General features: G+C 25.1%; 1 protein-coding gene across 2 annotated transcripts; it reads left to right on the top strand.

Annotated features, from left to right (window-relative positions):
• Positions 1-1,900: 1,900 nt before the first annotated feature.
• Positions 1,901-11,311, top strand: LOC112707666 (annexin D3). 2 transcript variants are annotated; one of them, XM_025759534.3, is made up of 6 exons: positions 1,901-2,058; positions 2,242-2,387; positions 2,462-2,689; positions 9,796-10,008; positions 10,563-10,652; positions 11,006-11,311. In XM_025759534.3, exons 1-6 carry the CDS (start codon positions 1,983-1,985, stop codon positions 11,216-11,218), a joined length of 966 nt encoding a protein of 321 aa, XP_025615319.1. In that variant the 5' UTR covers positions 1,901-1,982; the 3' UTR covers positions 11,219-11,311. The 2 variants fall into 2 exon arrangements, with proteins under 2 accessions (XP_025615319.1, XP_025615320.1); XM_025759535.3 differs by lacking the exon at positions 1,901-2,058 and having other exon boundaries at positions 2,067-2,376.
• The last annotated feature ends 6,920 nt before the right edge of the window (positions 11,312-18,231 follow it).

Consider the following 18,231-nt stretch of genomic DNA (forward strand, 5'->3'; position numbering starts at 1 on the left):
ATGCCTAATTCACAAGTGAGGTTTGTCAAAATTAAAAATAAATAAATAAATAAATAAATATTATTTATACTTCTTGGATACCTTATAAGTTATGTTTAATTAAAACAATTCTGAAATAGTCCCACACTTCAAAAACTAATATCTAAACTTGTATCTTTGGTTTTTCTTCACTAACATATAACTTTTACTGCTCACAAGTCTAAACAACTTCATAAATCTTTTTAATTTTATTTTGGAAAGAAATACAATTAAGCACGATCTAACTCCTTCTCGTGTATATATAACACTTTCATTCAGGACTAGAGGAGAATTAATTATTTTTCAAAAATATAAATTGATATTTTATGTTTAATAAATTAAAAGGTTTACACGTATTTTATTGTTTTTATTAATATTTATAGTCTACTGATCATATTCATCACGTGCTTATTAAACGACCTTTACAATTTTCTTTCCTTTTCTTTTGAAAACACAGTAAAAAATATTGTGTGAAAGTCCCAAGCACGTTCATATATACTTTAGCATCGGAGAAGATGAATGAATATTGTAAAGTGTAAAGTGCAAAGTGCAAATTCATGTATATTTTTATGCGGCTATGGTTGCAACTTGCAAATAATTTATTAAAGATCGTATATTTTATATTTAGAAAAGAAAAAGGAAAAAGCTGATGAGAACATTTAATTTGTTTTAATATAAGTAATATTAACTCAATTACGTATTAAAGATGATGGACACAGCTGTATCCACTTTTATTTTGTTTATTTATTAGGATGCTAACTTAGCTTTTTTTTTTACGATATTTTTTTTTGATAAATTAAAGATTAATTTATTATAAATTTAAATTTTATTTAAAAATTTATTATTAATTAATAAATTGCTTAATGTACAAGATAAAAATTATATACCCTTAATATTTATTTAAGTAAACTAATAAGTTATAAAATTTGATTATTAAAATTATTTCTACTAAGATTCTTTTAGTTTTTCAAAAAAAATATTTGTGAGAGAATAAAAAATTAATTAAACAGTTTAAAATTATTTTATCTTATATTTCTTAATTATTACTTATTTTATTTTGTACTCTTTAATTATTATTATTATTATTATTATTATTATTATTATTATTATAGTTCTGTAATATTAGATGTAATTAGTGTATATCATTATAAATATTATAAATATAAAATTATAAATGAATGTTAAATTAAATTAAATAATATCTACTATTAATAACAATGACTCTTTTTTGCAGTTTGAATATATAATTAAAAGCTATACGATTGGTTAGAATCACTACAGTTGTTTACATTACTAATAGTAGTTTAAGAAAAATATTTAAAACATAATATAATGAAGTAGTATAGAAATATATACCAATATTTAGAAAACGTAATAACGTAGAAAGCTCTAGAAATTTATCATTAGTCTAAATTTTTTTGTATATAAATTAAAGTTAATTGAATTCTGAATTTTAATTAATTTAAAAATAGTTTATGTCCAATATAAAAAGAAGGATATTTAAGTTTTTTTGTATAATTATATTAAAAAATATTTTTTATTTCTATTAAATTATAAGGATGTTTTAGTAAAAATAATGATATGGTATATATTTAAAAAAATTTAAATGATGATATAAAAATTATAATCTACGTGTGGTATTTTAATTTGTTTATATTTTTATTGTATTGATACATATAAATTTATTATCGTATCGAAATAAATACTAAAAAAAAATAAAAAAATGGGGTGAAAACATAAATATTTCAAATTTTCTGAGCTTTCCATAAATTCATTAAAACGAAGGGCTTCTGCTAAAAATAATGAAAATCGTTGCCGAATTCAAAAGCAGGGGCAAAATAGTAAAATCGTAAATTGGTTAACCAAGCTAAGTCCTTGGTAATAGACAGACAGGATTACAAGTTAACAAGAAAACGCAGCTGAAGCAGTTTCTTTCTCTGAAGAAGAGAGCAATAAAAGAAAAAATGGGTTCGTTGAAAGTGCCAGAGGTTGTTCCTTCTCCAACTGAGGACAGTCAACGGCTCAGAAACGCTTTCCAAGGTCATCATATATTAATGATGACGGATAATTGGGTTCTCTTAATTTTTCTTTCAATCAGGAGAATTATACATGTTTCATAAGTGATTTTTCTTTACTTTTTTACAAAACATTAAAAAAATGATAATTTCTGTGTGTTGTATAATTTTTGAGTGGTTATTATTGTGATGTTGAAAATGGAGGCAGGATTGGGAACAAATGAGAAGGCGATAATCCTGGTTTTGGGGCACAGGAACTGGAGGCAAATAAAAGAAATCAGAGAAACTTATGAAAAACTTTACAATGAATCACTCATTGATCGTCTTCATTCTGAACTGTCGGGTGATTTTAGAGTATGCCGAGGTTTTCTTGCTATTTGATTACATTGTTTATTATTATTATATTAATTCATTGTGCAACATAACAGAATGCTGTGATTATGTGGAGTGAAGACCCTGCTGAAAGGGACGCAAAAGTGGCGAGAAAAGCGATGAAAGCGAGGTGGAAGGGGATTAAAGAATTACAAGTTTTGGTGGAAATAAGCTGCGCATCAACGCCTAACCATCTGATGGCTGTCAGGCAAGCTTACTGCTCTCTCTTTCATTGCTCGCTCGAGGAAGACATCCATGCCTCTGTTTCTCCACCGCTCCAAAAGGTAACATAAATTAAAAAGCAGAACATAGGAGAGATGGTGTGTGAATAAGTGGACACTAATGCTACATATTTAAGTTTGTTTATCAATTAAGTTCAATTAAATTAAATTATAAAATTTAAAATAATATTAGGTATAATTGATTTTTGTTATATTAAATTAAAAAAAATAATTTTAAAAGATCGTTAGAAAGATTTAATTATTAAAAAAAATTTTAATGTCAAAATTATTAAAAATGATCAAATTTTTTTATAATATTTAAAAAGAATAACCAAATCTTTTTATAAAGGGATAAATATATTTTTAATTATTTTTTTATTTATTTTTTATAATATTTAATATATATTGTTTGATTCTCAATCCTATATAGATATGTATGAATATTCACTTGTGATTAATTAATTAATTAATTTTAAAAAAATTATTCTAAAAAATTGTTAAGGAGATTTAATTATTAAAATATTAATTCTTAACTATTATTTATTTATTTTTTTATAAACTTTATATTAACAATTTTTATTTTTTCTAAAATTTTAGTAAATTTTATTATTTATTTATTTATTTATTTTTATTTTTATGATTTTTTGTCTTTTTTTTGTTAGATGAAGATTATAAAAATAAATAAATAGATAAATAAAAATAAATAATTAATAAAATTACTAAAAATTTAAGAGAAATAAAATTTATCAACATAAAAATTTTAAAAAATAAATAAAAAATAATTAAAGATATATTTATTTTTTTATAAAAAAATTTAATTCATCTTCTTAAATATTATAAACAAATGTAGTACTTCTTAATAATTTTAGTATTAAAGATTTTTTTAATAATTAAATCTTTGTAATAATCCTTTAGAATAATTTTTTGATTGGACTTAATTAATAAAAAATTTAGATGTGTAGCATGAATAATATATAATATTTTAATATAGGAAAAAAGACAAATAGGTCTCTGACTTTTCAAACTTTTGACAAATACATCCTTGACAAAATTTAAATACCAAAAAGTCACTGACTTTAACAAACGGAGGACAATTTAGTCCTTCCGTCTATTTGTCTCTCATACACCTAACGGAACTAGCTGACGTGGCTGAAACGGTGTCCAGGTGTCCGTTACGGTGCCACGTTGAAAGGGGAAAAAAGTTCGAAGGATAAATAAGTCCTTGACGTCATTTTACAAATAAAGTTCGAAGGACAAATAGGTCCTTGAGAATTTTTTTTTTCAAAATTAATAAACTCATTTTCTAAATTCTCTCATCTACCTCTCTCCATTTTTATATTTCTCTCTACTATTTTTACTCTATATATAATTATATTTTATATTAGTAATTTGACAAATCAAAATATGTCATTCGATATTTTTTTACAATTAAAATATTTTAAATGTAAAATTATACACATTAAATTATTTTAAATTTTAGATAACGAATGTTAAAATTAATTACTAATAAAAAATTAGACTTTTTCATATAAAAATAATAACTAAAAATCTTATTATTTAATTTTTTATCTGCAGATATCTTGGTCTTTTTAGTCAAAAACTTTTGTCAACTTACGACTTTTTTGTAAAAGTAGTTTGATTTTATAAATCTTTTGTGTCATGCATAATTTATACTGTTAGAACAAAGTAAACTATAATTTAAAAAATATATATTCTCGTAATGTTATTATGCATAAAAATACTAGTTTTAATATAATACACAAATGCACTAATGCTAACTTAATACATGAATGATGCACAAATGAACTAATGCTAACTTGATGCATAAATGAACTGATGCTAACTAATGCCACTGGTATGATGAAAACTGAACTAATGCAATTTAACAAATTCTAATATAATACACAAATGCACTAAAACTAAACTAATGCAATTTAAGAAAAAGAGTAGAAACATAACAAGCCCAATTTCTACAATTTTAATACAAATAATTTAAATTATAGAATAAAACAAGTTAACTAGATTTCAAAATACAAGCATAATTTTATCATAAATTATTTTTAATATGGAAAGAAAATTAGTGTTTTGGTTGAATATTGACATTTGAAGTGTATTACAGTATTGTGGAAATTATTCAACACGCCCCCACGTGTTAGCTAAGATGCTGCCACGTGTTCAACACGCCCCCACGTGTTGGCCAGAATGATGCCACGTGTTCACCACGCCCCCCACGTGTTGCACCACGCCCCCCACGTGTTGACTTCCCAAAAAAAATTCACCCATCTATAATTACACTACATTCTCCCATTTTCAACAAAAACACCAATATTTTTTCCATACAAAAAAAAATTAGCCTAATTTTATAAACTAAATTCTCATAATAGAAGCATAATAGAAGTATAATGAAAAAAAAAATTCTCAAGGACCTATTTGTCCTTCGAACTTTATTTGTAAAATGACGTCAATGACTTATTTGTCTTTCGAACTTTTTTTCCCTTCCAACGTGGCACCGTAACGGATACCTGTACACCGTTTAAGCCACGTCAGCCAGTTCCGTTAGGTGTATGAGAGGCAAATAGACGGAAGGACTAAATTGTCTTCCGTTTGTTAAAGTCAGGGACTTTTTTTATTTAAATTTTGTCAGAGATATATTTATCAAAAGTTTGAAAAGTGAGGGACCTATCTGTCTTTTTTCCTTTAATATAAGCAATAATAACCTATATTTTCGTATTATTTGTTTATTTGTTCTTTTGATACCACGTAATATAATATGATTTGTTCACCTATTTTTTCTCATGTCATTCTTACAGATGAATTAAATTAGTCTTTGATTTTATACTAAATTATGACCAAAAAAGTCATAATTTATTTTAAAAAAAATACGAGGAATCAATAAAATATTTGTATAATGTGTACAATAGAAATTTATAGAGTATTAGAGATATAACCAATAATGTTATCTTTTTTTATCAGTTGAAACTTTTGGGATGAGTGGTATCATAACATGATATTAAAACACTAGATTCGAAAGGTCAAGAGTTCAATCTTTAGTGAACCACAATCTTTTGAGAAGATGTTTATTATCCTAGTACTCGGATGATTATTCTAGATAGTACGAGAATGTTCATTTTATAACTCAATAGCCTATTGTACAAATAGTTTTTTTTCTCCCTAACATTATCGTTAAATTAGTACATAAATAAATTTATTTTTCATTTTTTTGTTTTATAAACTTAAAATTTTCAATAATTTTTTAATTTATTAATATTTTTTATTTTTTTCTCATATTTAAAGATAAATATTTTTGTAAATATTTTTAAGATATAATTTTGATCATATCATTTTTTTTACAATAGTTTAATATTAATAAATTTTATAATATATAAGTATGTTATTTCAATAAAATAATTATATAATTGATTAAAATGTTATTTTATTACTTAATTATTTTTAATAAGATAAAAAAATAAGTTTAAATAAGATTTCATAGTTCCTATAAAATACATGTAGACAAATTATAATATGGCACATGATAGCAAAATGACACATGTATAATAATATTATAAAATATGACATTATTATCTATGTCAATAAATCACGTCTTTATTATATATAATCAAATTATGATATAACATCCACACTGTTAGAGCATATTAGTAATTTAGTATGCATGTCATTAACCATAAATAGGTTAGGGACTAATTTAGATTACATCAATCAATTCCAAGATATATATATATATATTTTTTTGTGTAACTAGAAATTTTGGAAATTATTTTAGTACACGTCATTAATTTTATGGACTATTTTAATATTTTACTCATGAACATAGAAATGTCCATTGGGCGGAGGCAGGGTGACTATGCTTTCTGTCCTCGAGCCCCAAACTCTTCTCAGATACTGCCATAGAGAAATTGTGTCTCATTCTTATTCTTATTCTCCTCCTTTATATAGTTTCCACCGAAATTTTTAGGCTTTCTTTGGTTGGATGGAAAAAAATAAAAAGAAAAAAAATAAAAAAGAAAGAAGAGAAAAAAAAGAAATTGAATGAAATTTTTTTTTTTTTTTAAATATGTTTGGATGAAAGGAAAATAAGGAAGAAGGAAATAGTATATAATGTTATGAAAAGATAATTTTATTTTTAAGTATTTTAAAATATATTAAAAAATAAAGGGTAATATTGAAATATTGATACAAAATACATTTTCCTTCCATTTTTCATTCATTATTGGAGGAAAAAAAATTTCAACGGGTCTCACCCATTTTTTTACACTATTCATTTTTTTCTTTAACTTTTCCATTCAACCAAACAAAAGAAAATTATTATTTTCCTTTCAATTTCTTTCCTTCCTATTTCCTTCCTTCCATTTTTTCCTCATTAACAATTGTTTGGTTAGATGGAAAGAAATAGAAAGAAAAGAAATAAAAAGGAAAGAAGAGAAAGGAAAGAAATTGAGTGGAATTTTATTTTCCTTAAATATGTTTGGATGAAAGGAAAATAAGGAGGAAGGAAATAGTATATAATGTTATGAAAATACAATTTTATCTTTAAGTATTTTAAAATATATTAAAAAATAGAAGATAATATTAGAATATTGATACAAAATACATTTTCCTTCCATTTTCCATCCATTATTGGAGGAAAAAAATTTTCAATGGGTCCTACCTATTTTTTTACACTATTTATTTTTTACCTTTAACTTTTCCATTCAACCAAACAAAAGAAAATTATTATTTTCCTTCAAATTTCTTTCCTTCCTATTTCCTTCCTTCTATTTTTTTCTCATTAACAATTGTTTGGTTAGATGGAAAGAAATAGAAAGGAAAGAAATAAAAAGGAAAGAAGAGAAAGAAAAGAAATTGAGTGGAATTTTATTTTCCTTAAATATGTTTGGTTGAAAGGAAAATGAGGAGGAGAGAAATAGTATATAATATTATGAAAAGACAATTTTTTTTTAGATATTTTAAAATATATTAAAAAATAGAGGGTAATATTGGAATATTGATACAAAATTGGAGGAAAAATTTTTTTAATGGGTCCCACCCATTTTTTTACACTATTCATTTTTTCTCTTTAACTTTTCCATTCAACCAAACAAAAGAAAATTATTATTTTCCTTCCTATTTCCTTCCTTCCATTTTTTTCTCAAACAAACACACCTCTAGAGATGAAACTTTTAATAAAAAAAAATGATAAAAATATTTTTTTATAAAAATATTTTGTTTAAAAGTATAATTTATTTGTTTAGTCATATTTTAAATAAAGACAATAATTTTATAAATATTAAAATTTAACTATACAATCTATCCTCCAATAGTAAAAAAAAAATATTTTTATATAAAGACAATTATAAAATTTTTATTGTAATATCCAAAAAAAACAGCAATACACTTATACAACATACGCATTATATTTAAATACAATTTAGACACTCATAAAAAAAAACAATTTAGACATATTATGTTTTTTAAAAATTTTAGACCGTATTCAAAAGAGAAATTAAAACTGAAAAATAAATATTGAAAAACAAAAATTAAATTAAATTTTTATATTATATTTAAGATAAAATATATTTGACGGAGTTATACCTGAATATTATGTTTAGTTTAAGATAAAAAGAAATGTTTAAAAATTATCAAAATTTATTATTTTTGGTGATCACTTTTAGTTATTAATTCAATTTTTTTAGTCTATTCATTCAATAACATATCTTTAGTCCATACTTTTAAACATTAATAGCTAATTAATAGTTAAAAACAATAAATTTTGATAATTTTCTAGCATTCTTTTAAAATAAATATGAAAATTGAGGGGTAGATTTAGAATTTGAAAAAATAAATGAAAATATTTTTTAAAAGAAATGTTATTAAAGTTTTAATTTTTGTCTACAAAAATTTTAGTTCTCTATGTCTCCACTTTCTAGATGTCCTAAAAGAACTGAAATTTTGTGTCGCAAGACTGACATTTTAGTTCTAGCCTCTGATCACCAAACACAATACTAAATTTCGATCTTAGTCTTCAAATGTTCGTAATTTGAAAAAATCAAGTATTATTTAAAATTTATTAGTTTATATTTTTAAAATGTTTAATTTAGTTTGATGTATTTTGATCTTGTTTATTTAGTTACTAAATTGAGTTTGATGTACAGACCTAAAATTTTTGTTATTTATAACCTCAAATGATAAGGAAATAAAGTAAAAACAAAAATATAATGAGTAAAACCAAATAAAAAGATAAATTAAAACAAAAGTGATAAGTTGAAATTGAATACAAAAAGAATCACTCAATTTTTTATCAAATTTCTTGATGTGATAAGAAAAGGATCAGACTCTTGTCTACACCATAGTTAGAATCGAAGAGACTCACTCAACTTTTTACCTAATTTTCTGATGTAACAAGAGAGGTAGTCACACTCAACCTCACTTGTCGCTCGGGTACTTGAACATGTATTGGGAGACTTCGGGGAAGAATCAAGTTAGAGAACATAACATTAAGGTGTCAAGTAAATGGGTTTCTCATCTTATAAACTCCTCACTCTTCCTTGCTTTCTTTGATATGGGACTAACTTCAACACTCCTGCATCAATTCCCCTCTAGCTCCTCCACCACCACGAGTACACGCCGCCCGGACCACCTTTGCCGAGAAGACTTTCGATGCTTCACCTTGAATACCCCTTAAAACCACCAGACCGATTAAACCATCAACTTTGATACCACTTGTTAGGCCGAACGTGGAGAGCTCTCGACAACCAGGAGACTTCGGGGGTGAGAGAACATAAGATGAGAAGACACCACATCCAACTCAAAACTTTAAAGTGTCAAGTAAATGGATCTCTCATCTTATAAACTCCTTACTCTTCCTTGCTTTCTTTGAAGTGGGACTAACTTCAACACTCCTCACACTTGCAACACTAACAATATGATTAAAAAGGTCAATATTTTTTAAATTTCTTTTTTGCTGTTAGCATATTATGTATGAAGAATAGGGTCAATAATGTTGGATAGTAACATAAATGCAAATCTTTTGAAATAAACTGTATCACAGAATACGTTGTTGGAAACTATTTAACATTCACTGATTCTTCCAATCATATATATTGCCAAACTAACCTTACATTGTTTGGATTCATGATTTGGCTTTCGTATCAATTCCATCGATATTTATGCAGATTTTAGTGGGGCTAGTGAGGTCTTATAGGTATGATAAAGTAATTGCAAATTTGGAAGTTGGCAGGGCAGAGGCATCAACACTGCATGAAGCAATAAAGAAAAAGAAATTGGATGATGATCACATCGTTTGGATACTTAGCACCAGGAATGTCTTCCAGCTCAGACAAACTTTTGCATCTTACAAGAACCTCTATGGGAATACATTGGATCAGGTTATCTTCTATCTCTAAGTTAGCGTTTGTTTTGAAGTAATGGAAAAGAGATTAAAAGATTGAAATTCAGTATTATATTTATTAGTCTAGAGACTGGTCCTAAAATTTCAGTTGCTGTCCTCAAAATTTTAATATTTCAATACCTCAAAAAAGTGAAGACACAGAAAACTGAAATTTTTAGAAACTAAAGTTAGAATTAAATGAGATTGGTATCAATTTAAGTAAATGTTACACTGCTGAATAACTTTTATTCATATGATTATTTAAAAAAAAATTAACTGATGTATTAGAAGTTTACATGTTATAGATCATATCTAAAAACTTTTATGTCAATTTAAAATGATTTGTTATATTTTTTATATACTTGAAAATCAACGGAATATATTTTTTTCAAAATTTACATAAACAAAAGGTATTTGATGAAATGTTTATTTAAAATTCGATTTAGGTGAATTTTGGTATAAATGATCTTCGTTATATGTTAACCAAAATTTTATCTATGTCTCGCTTTTGTATTCATCACCATTTGAATTCTGCTATTTTTATTTTTACAGGACATAAAGAATTGTGGTAAGGGTGATTTGGAATCTCTCTTAAATGTCGTAGTTTGTTGCATAGACTGCCCTGAGAAACATTTTGCCAAGGTAATTTACCTTTCTTCTCACTAAATTGTGTGGAGAGATAGATGAGAAATTGATTTAGGTTTGTGAACTAAATATAGATATCACTTTTTCATTTGGAGCTAATAGTTGAACAAAAAATACTATGTATACACTAAAAATTAACAATTAAATTTATTATTATTTAATTTATTTTTAATGTTTATTTTATATTTTAATATATATTTTTATATGAATAACTGCATAGTTGACTAATTTTTATAGAAGTGAAATCTATGAGGATCGGATTAATTTCTTTCAAGCTGCATCAACATTTTGCATGGCAACTATAATAGTTACTTTTTCTAGTCTCATTTTGAGGAATTATGCATGAACAGGTTGTGAGAGATTCAATTCTTGGACTTGGAACCGATGAAGATTCTCTCAATAGAGCTATTGTAACTAGAGCTGAAATTGACTTATTGAAAGTCAGATTCGAATATGCAGAAATTTACAAATCTAGCCTTGATGATGACGTTATTGGTGATACCTCCGGTGACTACAGAGACTTCTTGATGACTTTGCTAGGGAAAGGTCCCAATGGAGTTTAATTTCATACACCCTAATTAACATCCACCAATTCTCATGTTGTTCAAGGCGTAAATTTGGATCATTTGATGGACTAGAATATATATATATATATATATATATATATATATATATATATATATATATATATATATATATATATATATATATATATATATATATATTTGGAGTGTATCAAATATATTGGTATTCTAATAATTTTAACTGTTAATTTTAGTTATAAAAAATATATAATATATAAATTAAAATCAACGATTAAAATTACTGAAATATGAATATTTCAAGTACATTTGAAAATTTTTCATATGTGTGCGCGCAGACTCCACATGTATTGTCTTTGTATTTTAAAAGAATTAATAATAAAGATTGAAATAATTAAAGACTATTTATTCAGTTTACTCAGCTAATTTTTTTTTAATTTTAATGTCTTCCTATGATATGAAATATGTTATATTTTCTACAGTATATTGGATACAATGCAAGTGTTGTTATATGATGAACTTATATATATTTTTAGAGTAAAGTATCATTTTTGTTTTTAATGTTTGGGGTAAATTCTATTTGTGTTTCTAACATTTGTAAAAGTGATTTAATGTTATCTTGTCGTCAATTACACATCATGAACGCTTTAGTTTGAGTTTTAAAAATCTCTTCTTGAAATTATAATACAAATGTTTAGGATAAAATTGATGATCCACTTCAAAAAATAGCTCATCAAAAATTGAAACTAATTCCTACAACATTTACATAATTCACTTTTCTAAGGACATAATTGAATCTAAATACAAATAGTGGATATAATATTAAAATCGAATACATCCAAGTGAGACATAGCTAATTGAAAATGAATATATCCAAGTGAGAATAATTGAAAAATATAATCTGATTTGTTAGTATAATTGATAGTAGGATAACATTAAATCACTTTTATAAACGTTAGAAATATAAATAAGACAATTTAAACGTTAGAGACACAAATAAGACTTACCTCAAATATTGAAAAAAAAAACAATACTTTACTCTATATTTTTAGTATACACCTTATATCAACTTCACTACTAACATATTTTACATAGAAAGAAAAATAAACATTCATTACAAATAGAAATAGACAAGGTTTTAAAAACTAAATCAGTAGACTTAGATATTAAAAAATTTAAAAGTTTGATCTTATTCTTAGAAGGCCAACTCTACGGTGACACAAAAAATGGTGTCTAATAATGGCTAATTGTTGACCCACTAATAGATATGTAATACCTGGTCAAAAGATTATGAAAAGAAATTTGCTTAATTAATAGTGAGAATGATAAAGGTGCCATAACTCATTAAATGTTACTGTGAGGACAAAATAAAAATTTAAGCACCAAAAATTAAATCTTATGATGTGGGCTGTGTGCTAGGCCAACAAAAATATGGAAAACACAACATTAATGCGGACAAAAATTGGTAAATACCAGAAGGAAAAGATCTTGGGGTTTTTTTTTTTTTAAAACTAAACTGGTAGAAAACCAAATTTATAATATATGACTCTAAATAAAGAGAAAATCCAATTTACAAGCAAAAAAAAAAAAGAAGAAAAAATATCCTCTATGACACTTTTTTTGTCTGAAACTCTTTTCTCTTTTTACTGGTTTCTGAAATTTTTTTTTATAAAATTTTATTATTTATGTTAGTATTATGAACACTGACATATCTTACAAATTATAGATGTTTAATTGAAATGTTGTAATATTAATTTAAAATTATCTGAAAATTTTTAGATTTTAAAATTTTAAATTATAATTATGTAATACAATTTTTAATAAATTTTCAAAAATGTATTTAAAATTTTTAATATTAAACATTTGAATCTTCTAAATTTTAAAATATACAAAACAATCTATAATGTTTACTCTTTTGTGATACAATACAATCTCTCTTTAACTTGATTCTTGTAATCGAAATGATTGTTTTAAAATTTTTAAGTAATTTTAAAAACTGTTTTGATAATTGTAAATTCTTAAAAAGAATTTTATGCGTTACTCTTCGAATCAAATTGGAGGAACAAAAATAAAAGTTGGAGACTGTTTTATATATTTTAAAATTTAGAAGATTAAAGTCTCTAATTTTAAAAATCTCAATTATTGATTTGGGTAAATATTTTACATTTTTGTTTATATAAAAATATTTTTGTTTAATTATTCATGTAAAATAAATTTAATCATTTTTATTTTTAAAATTAATTTATTTTTATAAAAAAGTTTTATTTTTATATTTATTTATTCGTATATTATTTTAACATTTTTATATTTATTTATTGTTTATAATCTGCCCTGTCTTCTCTGATCTCCACTCATCGTTGCCACGCCAGCTATTACCAGCAATCTCGACGCGCGACTTTTCTATGACTTTTCCTCCTCCTTTCGATTACAACAACTACGCTTCAATGGCCAAACTTTGCGACAGGACACCATCAACAATCCACCAAGAACCCTAAGTCAATTATACATGATCATTCACCAATTTCGAAAGGAGATGTCTATCTTTTATTTTAATTTTCTATCAAAAAGTAATGTGATTTTCTATCTAATTACCCTTTAAAATTTTTACCTCCTCTATTAGTTATTTTTACCGTGTTGAAGAATCCCTTTTTAAAAGTCAAAAAGTAAATAATTAAAATAACCCTTATAGCTATTGTAGCCACAAAAACCTAATAGCCATCAAAATAGGCATGCATGACTTATAAAATTATTTTATTTGTGTTTATTGTTAGCAATCTTATATATTTATTTTTCTGAAAATTGATTTTCTTTTTTTTTTAATAATACTAAAGTTCTATTTGTTTTTATAACCTATGCATGTTTATTTTTCGATTATTTTTTATTTTTTAATAATATTAAAGTTATGTTTATAAAAGCTTGGACATAAGTGAAAGAAGTGAGGAAATCATAAGAGAAAGTAGGTTGAAGGCCGTGATGAGGCCTTGGAGATTGGGTCACTTGAGTTGCCAAGGGAATGAAGGGATGGACCACTCATCCAAGAATCTAAGCCAATCATCCACAAAATTGAACTCCAATTGAATTATTTCCTGGATGCAGACCCATCAATTTATATTTATTATACAACTGATTTTTATGTCCGTGCCATGCAGGGAATAATTATTATTCGACTCTGTTACGAATACACTAAAATTAATTGTCAATGCAAATTCAACTACTAATATAAAATATATGTTGAAATATAAATATATATTAAAAATATATAAATTAAACTATACATATATTTATACACAAATATATTTATGATTAATTTTAGTAACTAATTTTAATATACGAATAGCATTTTTGTTAAGGGTGTTATTCATTTGGTTTGGTTCGATTTTAAACCAAAAGCTAACTGAACCAACCTTATCAGTTCCCTTTTAGCATCAATCAACTAATCCGTTTGCTGTTTTTACACAAACCGAACCGAACCGAATCAAAAGTGATAAACAATTTGATTCAGTCAATTTTTTCGATTTTTAAATCTTATTAAACAAGTCATTAATCAGAATAAAATAAGATTCAAAATAGTTAATAAACTTCAAATAACAAGAATACGTCACATCCAAATTCAATACAATTTTAATCCATCTCAATAACTAAACATAAAATAAACACACATAACTAAACATAAAACAAACACATCGAAATGTCTAACAAACATAAAACACCATCTTAAAACCAAACTATAAATCAACAAACACACTTTAGAACTAAATAATAACAAAATTAGCTACCATGATTAATCTAGATCCAAACCAGATTCATTACTTCAAGGTTGTTCATTACTTGCTGGCTACATACATATAAACATAACAAATGAACAACAACATGCATCAAATTTTTATCTAAAAAATTTGTTATCAAACATAAGTAACAAATTTAACTCAAGTGAAGTTTAGAACCAGCAAAATAACAAATTTAACTCAGGTGAAGTTCAGAACCAGCAACAATATCAAATTTCATTGTAATTAAAATTTAGGACTAGCAAATCAACAACAGCAACAATAAATTTAACTCAAGTGAAGTTTAGAACCAGCAACAATATCAAATTTCATTCTAATTAAAATTTAGGACCAGCAAATCAGCAACAATCAGGACAAGTGAAGTTTAGAAATAGCAACAACAACAAATTTTATTCTAAAAATTGGTGAATATAATAACTTTCGAAGAGACATTATTGAGTTGTAAAAGAGGGATTGATGACGGTGCATAGTTTTCGACTGATTAGAGATGGCGCCTCGATGACGGAGAGAGATGCTTGGTGACGGCAAGGGCTTCTTAGCGACGGAGAAGTGCTTGGTGATGGCACAGACTTTTTAGTGACGGAAAAGATTATTGTCATAATTAGAACTTGCAAGATGGCGCAACGAGGAACGCACCGTCACTGCTGCAAAATGCGTGAGAAGGATGGAGAGAAAGAGCGCTGCATATGGAGAAGAGGGAGGAAGACGCTACGGATGGAGGGAAGGAGGCTCTATAAAAGAGAACGGAGGGAGGGAGGTATGGAGATTTCGAGTTTCAGAGAGGGAGGGAGGCGCAGCGGCTTGAGTGAGATTTTGTTAGAGATTAAAGTGTAAAACTCTAAAAACATTAGCACTGCATGGTATTCTTTGGTTCGATTTGGTTTGATTTTCATTATAAATCAACCAAAAATCGAACCGAATCCATCGACTTTAATAGAAAAAAATCGATTTTTTTTAAATCGGTTATTATAAATTTCGGTTTAATTTTGTAATAATTTTTGGTCCGGTTCAATAACTTATACCCCTAATTTTTGTTATTATTTTATTATGTTTTACAATTAAATTATTTATGTTTATATAAGAAGAATTTTAGGTATTTCCATAATACCAATGTTTTAACAATTTTAGTTATTAATTTTGATTATAAATTATAAGATATATAATAAATTAATTAAAACAACGGCTAAAATGATTAAAATACTAATATTTTTAGTATATTTAAAAATTTTTCTATAATATATAATATATGTATTAGATAAAATATAAAATTAAAGTTTTAATTTAAACTTATACATCTATATATAAAAATGTAAGAGTAGATAAATTACTATTTATATACATGTTTACACCGGATTAATTAAATTTCTAATAATAAAGTCTAGACCATTATACTTCATCCAAAATAATTGGTTATTTAAGAGAATAAACTATCATTTTGGTTATAAGCTAAGAAATTTAATTTTTAACAAATTTTTTCGCAAACTTTATTTAGAAAGATAAGACATTTCATCCTCCTAATTTAACGATTTTACGCCAAGTGCGTTTTCTTTTGGGAATTTGTTTTACATGAATGGTAAAAAAATTTTAGAAAGAAAATGGAAAAAAAATCCAATTTTTTTTCAGTATTTTATGTACTTCGAAATAATTTTCTAAATGTTCCGAGAATAAATGGTATCAATAAAATAGCCCTTTGCCACTTGCGAAAGAAAATAATACATTTTGTCAAATTGAGGTTTCTCTAAAGAATTAAAATATCATCTTTTAATCATTTTATAAAAAAAATGTCTTTTAAAAACCAAAATGATAATTTATTTAAGTAAATAGTCATTTTAATATTCAAAATATTTTAAATTTAATATAATGGATTTTAATTTTTATTTTTGATAAAATTAACTCTAAATATTAGTTTTATTTGATAAAATTAAAATTAGAATATTTCGGATACCAAAATAACTTATTAAATGAAAGAAGGATAAAATTAAAGGATTGAGTTTTGGAAGAGTATGTGAATTCAATTGCCATTATTACTACTCTTGCTCTTAGTAGCCAATAGAGTACATGAAGTAAATTAAATATTCTAAGGTTCTTTATTTATTAAAGAGTATAGATAGACAATGAAAATAGTAAACACTGTGAACAATAGATATATCAGATGTTTATTTCACTAAGTGTACGGAAAATTATTTTAATATTAAAATATAAATGATTAATTTAGAGGTGTAGTGTATTTTTATTTGATTGGTAATTATTCATGTTATTCAATATAATCATTGTTTACCTAACACTCCCCTTATTTATTTAACCCATTTTATTGCCACAAAATGATATGTAACCGCAATAGTTCACCTTTCATTTCAAGATCTAACGATGATGTTTCATCAAATTTGTAAAGTTAGTGTACTGAAGATAATAATGAATGATTTGAACTTGCGTTTATGGTTGAAACCATTCCCATTATTATTGCTGCCATCCTTTAATTTTTCATCCAAAAAGCTTGAACAGAAATCACCTAATTTACTATTTCTTAAAAGCAAGGGTAGATACTCTTAGTATAAGTCTCTGTCTCCTTCTTTAAAAAAAAGTCAAAATTCTAGTAAAATATAACAATTACGTTATATATACATTAAAATTAATTATTAAATAAGTCATTTATATAAAAAATATAAAAATAAAAAATATATTTTAAAAAATATAATACACAAATATGAAATGATTAATTTAGTATCTGACTTTTAGTGTAGAAATAAAATTTAAAAAAAAAAATCTAATATGCAAATAAAATTACAGATAAAATAACAAAACTCATCAAATTGTTCAAAATATTTTCATTAATGAACAAATCTAGCAAACTATAGTGGATTTTTTTTTTGGAATTTTCATAAGTAAATTTATCCCCTGAACCATCATCTGTTGCTGGAAAGCTACTAGACTGACTTTGATTATTATTTCATGGATAATATTATTTGCACATGATCTTTGATTATAGTTTTGTGATTTGTCACCAAATTAAAGTAGTAAAAAAAAAAAAATTAATAAATAAAAAAAATCACCTAACTTGTGAGGCTCATTGAATGCAGAATCAACCAAACACAGCGACAAAAACGGTGCAATGGGGGCAATGACCTGTAATATGTTAAACACATTCCCAACCACTCAGAATGGTCCCTATTCCAAACCTAATCAAAATGACTGTATTTACAAAAATGCCATTGCTTGGTATGCAACTACATTTATTAATTATATATTTCA

This window comes from Arachis hypogaea, chromosome 8 (genome assembly GCF_003086295.3).
Source record: "Arachis hypogaea cultivar Tifrunner chromosome 8, arahy.Tifrunner.gnm2.J5K5, whole genome shotgun sequence".
NCBI lineage: Eukaryota > Viridiplantae > Streptophyta > Magnoliopsida > Fabales > Fabaceae > Arachis > Arachis hypogaea.

Coding starts and splice junctions, on each gene's coding strand:
- LOC112707666 (XM_025759534.3), top strand. CDS start 1,983: ATGGGTTCGTTGAAAGTGCCAGAGGTTGTTCCTTCTCCAACTGAGGAC. Junction 2,059..2,241: donor GCTCAGAAACGCTTTCCAAG/GTCATCATATAT, acceptor AAATGGAGGCAG/GATTGGGAACAAATGAGAAG. Junction 2,388..2,461: donor AACTGTCGGGTGATTTTAGA/GTATGCCGAGGT, acceptor GCAACATAACAG/AATGCTGTGATTATGTGGAG.